This window comes from Microtus ochrogaster, chromosome 1 (genome assembly GCF_000317375.1).
Source record: "Microtus ochrogaster isolate Prairie Vole_2 chromosome 1, MicOch1.0, whole genome shotgun sequence".
NCBI lineage: Eukaryota > Metazoa > Chordata > Mammalia > Rodentia > Cricetidae > Microtus > Microtus ochrogaster.
The window spans coordinates 34,828,174-34,833,240 of NC_022009.1; the positions used below are offsets into that span (position 1 = coordinate 34,828,174).

General features: G+C 36.4%; 1 protein-coding gene across 1 annotated transcript in view; it reads right to left on the reverse strand.

The window, feature by feature from the left end:
• The window catches only part of Eml5 (echinoderm microtubule associated protein like 5), a 121,294-nt gene that overhangs the window by 69,908 nt on the left and 46,319 nt on the right, over positions 1-5,067 (reverse strand). The window contains exons 14-15 of the mRNA XM_005343438.2: positions 2,825-3,011; positions 746-851 (exon numbers count right to left, since the gene is read on the reverse strand). Coding sequence (XP_005343495.1) covers positions 746-851; positions 2,825-3,011 — 293 coding nt within the window. The remainder of the gene's footprint in view (positions 1-745; positions 852-2,824; positions 3,012-5,067) is intronic.

Consider the following 5,067-nt stretch of genomic DNA (forward strand, 5'->3'; position numbering starts at 1 on the left):
ACAGGGTTTCTCTGTGGCTTTGGAGCCTGTCCTGGAACTAGCTCTTGTAGACCAGGCTGGTCTCGAACTCACAGAGATCCGCCTGCCTTTGCCTCCCGAGTGCTGGGATTAAAGGCGTGCGCCACCACCGCCCGGCCCATTAGTACTCTTGAAAATGTATGTGTACATACTATTTCCCCCAAAATCTTATTTATGAATAACTGACTTTGGTTAAGGCAACAAAAATACATAATATATACTTCTTCAATAAAATATTTCATTCCAATCAACACAACAGCTTCACTGTAGGTATATCTGTAGTAGCTAAACTGCTCCCATGAACAAAATTATAAGATGCACTGAAACTGCTACTTAATATAGACACCGGGGAAACATTCTCATCTCATTCATACTAAACATTTTTAATGTTTACCTTAAAGCTGTAAAAGATTAACATCAAAATTTGCCCAAAGGGAAGGTACATATTACAAGAGTAACCATGACAATTTTAGGTGTTTTGCATAAAACCATTTTTATGCTGATATTAACACGAACATTTTAAAAAGGCTTTACAGTTAAAGTCATTACACTGTAATTATAAACAAGCTAGAAAACCTAGCTTAATAGTTATTTGGTTAGAACAGAATGCACACTTGATAAAAACCGTGAAGGCCATAGTTAAATAGCAAGCTTAGGTAACACTGATTTAAACACTATATATTCCCTCTGCTTTTTGATCATTCTTTTTGAGATAGAAGAGTCTTACCTGAGAAATCAACTGCACAGATGCCATATTGGTGGTAGCCCTTTAATATAGACAATGGTTTAATGGTTTCTGTATCCCATACGTGAATCGAGGGATCTCTACCTACCTGATAAAGATACAATTATAAAAGCCATTGTAAACAATTATTTTTATATTTGTTAAAAGGAAACAAAATACCTATATTGCCTTTATATGTCATGGAAACTTTTCCGGTTAAAAACAAACAGAAGAGTACAAACATGGTATTTTTCTCATTAACCTTTCTTCAAACTCTAAGAGGGATTGAAGAGAGCAGAGTGAAGAGATAACCAAAGAAAATGGCACAGATTTGTGAAAATGAAAATGGCACGGTATGATCCATTATTTTGCTAACTGAAAACATTCTGAAATGCTAATTAAGGGGACTGAGGTTGTGGCTTACTGATACAAACTATGCTTAATATGTATGCAGTCCTTGGTTTAATACCCTGGGCAAAACAAAAACAGATAATCAAGCTAGGCACAGTGTCTCTAGGCATATGACAGAGCTATATATGACTCCTTCTTCTCCTTCTACAATCCATCAATAATGATAATAAATGATTACTAAGTACCTATTATTGGCAGGGTTACTGTGATAGGCACTTTAAGTATTGTGACATTCAGATAACTTTGGTAAACTCCTTAGAAAAACAGAACATTAAGAACACATGGTACTATATACTTGAAAATAAAATAAATTTCAAGAAAAGACTTCACGAAACAGATAACATATAATAGAGCTATGACTTCAGAAAGTATATATCTTACAGTAGGAGAAGTAAGCAAGAATATTCTAGATTAGAGTACTGGCATAATCAAAAATTCAGAAAGGGTTAAAGTACTAAGCAAGTATATGAAACCAAAATGGACAATATCACCCTGATATTGTTTTTCTACTATATACTGTTTTTTATTGGTATGTATTATCTAAAATAACGGGGTCACGACATTTTCACACATATGTAATGCTCTTTTGAGCACATTCACCCTCCCATTACTGGCTCTTGCTCCTCTTCCCCTAATCCCTTTGCTCTTCCCAGAAGGTAACCCTTTGATTTGCATACCTTCTTTTAAAATCTAGACTATGGGAACCTGTGAGATGTCCACTGTTACCCCCAAACCTTCCACATGGTGGAAGGAGAGAACTAAGTCCTACAAGTCACTTTTAACCTCCATGTGCGCACACGTGCTTGCGCACACACACACACACACACACACACACACACACACACACACCCACACACCATAAATAAATGTAAAATCTAGATTCTAAGGATTGGGGAGATGGTCCAGTGAGTAAGAACATTAGCTCTACAAGCATGAGGATCTGATGATCTAATTTGAATCCCTAGTATCTACTACAAAGTCAGTACTGTTGTCTGTGGCTGTAACCTCAGCATTGAGGAGCAGAGATGGCAGATGTCCAGAGCTCACTGACTAGCCACTGGAGCCAAGAAGGTGTTTCCCATTCAGTGACAGCCCCCTCAGTCTCCATCTTTTCTTTGGAAGGTTCAGAGCATTTACACTTGGGGTTATTATTAAAGAGTATGTGCTGAGTTCTTCTTTCTTCACCTTAGAAGCTTTCTGAGTACAAATTCAATAATGTTTGATTGATAATTGTCATTTGTTTACTCTTCTAGTAAGGTGTATTTTTTTTTTCTGGAACTTGTATTTATCTTTCTGGTGTTATGTGTTCTTTAGCTGAGTGTTTATCTCTCTGGATTCCCAATGCTCTACCTTCCTTTCTTTGTTACTGTATCTCTTCTTCATGGAAGAAACTTCAAACATACCTTCTTATTCACCCACCCACCCTCAGTCTTTAACTTGGTGCTATAGTTTGGATATGAAGGGCCCTCTGACATACACATGAGAGTTGATCTCCAGCCCATGGCTGTTATCAGGAATGATAAAACCTTTAAGATATAGAACTGAGTCACTTGGAGTATCACCTCAAAGAGGACACTAAGATTATGGTGCATAAAAATAAATCTCAAAAGCAAGATTTTAAAAAAGTTGCCTATCTGATTTATTGTAACATGGTCTTTTAGGAGGACTTACCTGGCCTGTGGCCACATAGTCCTTCAAAGGATGAATAGCCAGGCACAGAATGTCATCATCATGACCCAGGTAAAAACGCTGTGTGTTCTGTTGTCTATTATAGATGACACCTACTGCTGCCACATGGTACACAATTTCACCAATTTGAGTATAGAAAAGATTACTTCGACAGTCATAACCTCTGTAACTAATGCAGAAAATAAATCATGTACAATGTATTTTAACCTTTCATCTGATCAATATTTAATATACAGAGAAATAGGTTTCATTCAGATCACTTAATTTCTGGTCATAAAGGAACTGAATAGTTAAAGGAAAATGCCAGTTTCTTAGAATCTACATACTGTTATGAGTCTCTCTGGTTACAAATAGATAAATCTAGGCTAAAGTATTCATCAAAGAAATCAGGTACAAAAATTTCTGTATTCTAGTATTTGAAAAAACACTATTAAATTTGCATTCTACAATGCAAAACCACTTCTTTTTATACACAATAGAGTAAGGAATGAATACATATTTGTATTCAAATATTTCTGAAAGTAAATATTATTTATAGGGGAAGGAAATGACACCTGGGTGCGGGCAGTGAGGAGAAGTGAGAAGATTTCAAGAAGTACTTAGTTAAGCATAATGTTGACCGTGGCAATGTAATAATACATGTCCCAACAGTAACTTTAAGTGATAAATTAAAATATTTACATATTTTAATTGGTTAATTAAAATGGTTAATATAATCCCATCAATGACAACCTTGCTTTGTGATTCAAATAAGTCCAATTCACACAACACAGTCGAACAAAACTATTATCTATTTTAACATTAGAAGGTATATTCTTTATTTTTAGGGTTTATTTTATGTATGTGTTGTGTGGGTGGATCTGTTAAACATGTGCAGGTACCCTTGGGAAGAGAATTCAAGTCTCATGGAAGAGCAGAAACCCTTCCTAACCACTGATCTATCCCTGGAAATAGTTTTCATAAAATTCTTTACAAATTCTTAGAAAGTATTAACAATCTTGTGAGAAAATGCATGTTTCTTGAGGGGAGAAACTTGCTGCTGAGGAGCTAAAAAGTGAGGCTAAACATTAAATAGACAGACAAAAGATCAAAAACACTGATGACAACTTATGCTAGAGAGGTTGTGGGGTAAAGGGAACACTCCTACATTGCTGGCGGGAATGCAAGCTGGTACAGCCCCTTTGGACAGCAGTATGGCGACTTCTCAAAAAATTAGGAAACAACCTTTCTCAAGACCCAGCAATACCACTTTTGGGTATATATCCAAAGGATGCTCAATCGTGCCACAAGGACGTGTGCTCAACTATGTTCATAGAAGCATTGTTTGTCATAGCCAGAACCTGGAAACAACCTAAATGCCCCTCAACCAAAGAATGGATAAGGAAAATGTGGTACATTTATACAATGGAGTACTTACTACACAGTAGAAAAAAATAATGATATCTTGAAAATTGCAGGCAAATGGATAGAGCTAGAAAACATCATATTGAGTGAGGTAACCCAGACCCAGAAAGACAATTATCGTATGTATTCACTTGTAAGTAGTTTTTAAACATAAAGCAAAGAAAACCTGGCTACTATTCACAATCCCAGAGAACCTACACAACAATGAGGACTCTAAGAGAGACATACATAGATCTAATCTACATGGGAAATAGAAAAAGACAAGATCTCCTGAGTAAACTGGGAGCATGGGGACCATGGGAGAGGGTTGAAGGGGAGAGGAGAGGAAGGGAGAGGAGCAGAGAAAAATGTAGAGCTCAATAAAATCAATTAAAAAATAAATAGGCAGCTAAAAGGGGTCTCAGAAAATTTCAATTTAGTCACATTGTAGGAGAGATCATTGATATCCTACATTTTTAAGGTGAGATGTCCATTTATATGAACTTTCAAAAAACAGTTTTTAGAAATTTAATCATACTTTCATGGTGGCTCCATGTGTTTAGACAATGCTGTCCATCATCACTAGCATTGCTTATTTATTCCTCATTGTGACATTTTTAGTCAGGCACCAATTTGAAGAGATGGAAACACACACAGCAAGGTGACTTTGCCAAGCTTATAAGTGCAAACTCAAATTCAAACATACAAATAAAAAAATAGTATTTTTCTCTCCCCATCTCCCCTAACCCCCATCCCACCCCACCCCCAAGATCCCAATTTTCTCCCTGGCAATTTTGTCTACTTCCCATAGCCAAGAGGATAACTATATGTTTTTCCTTGGG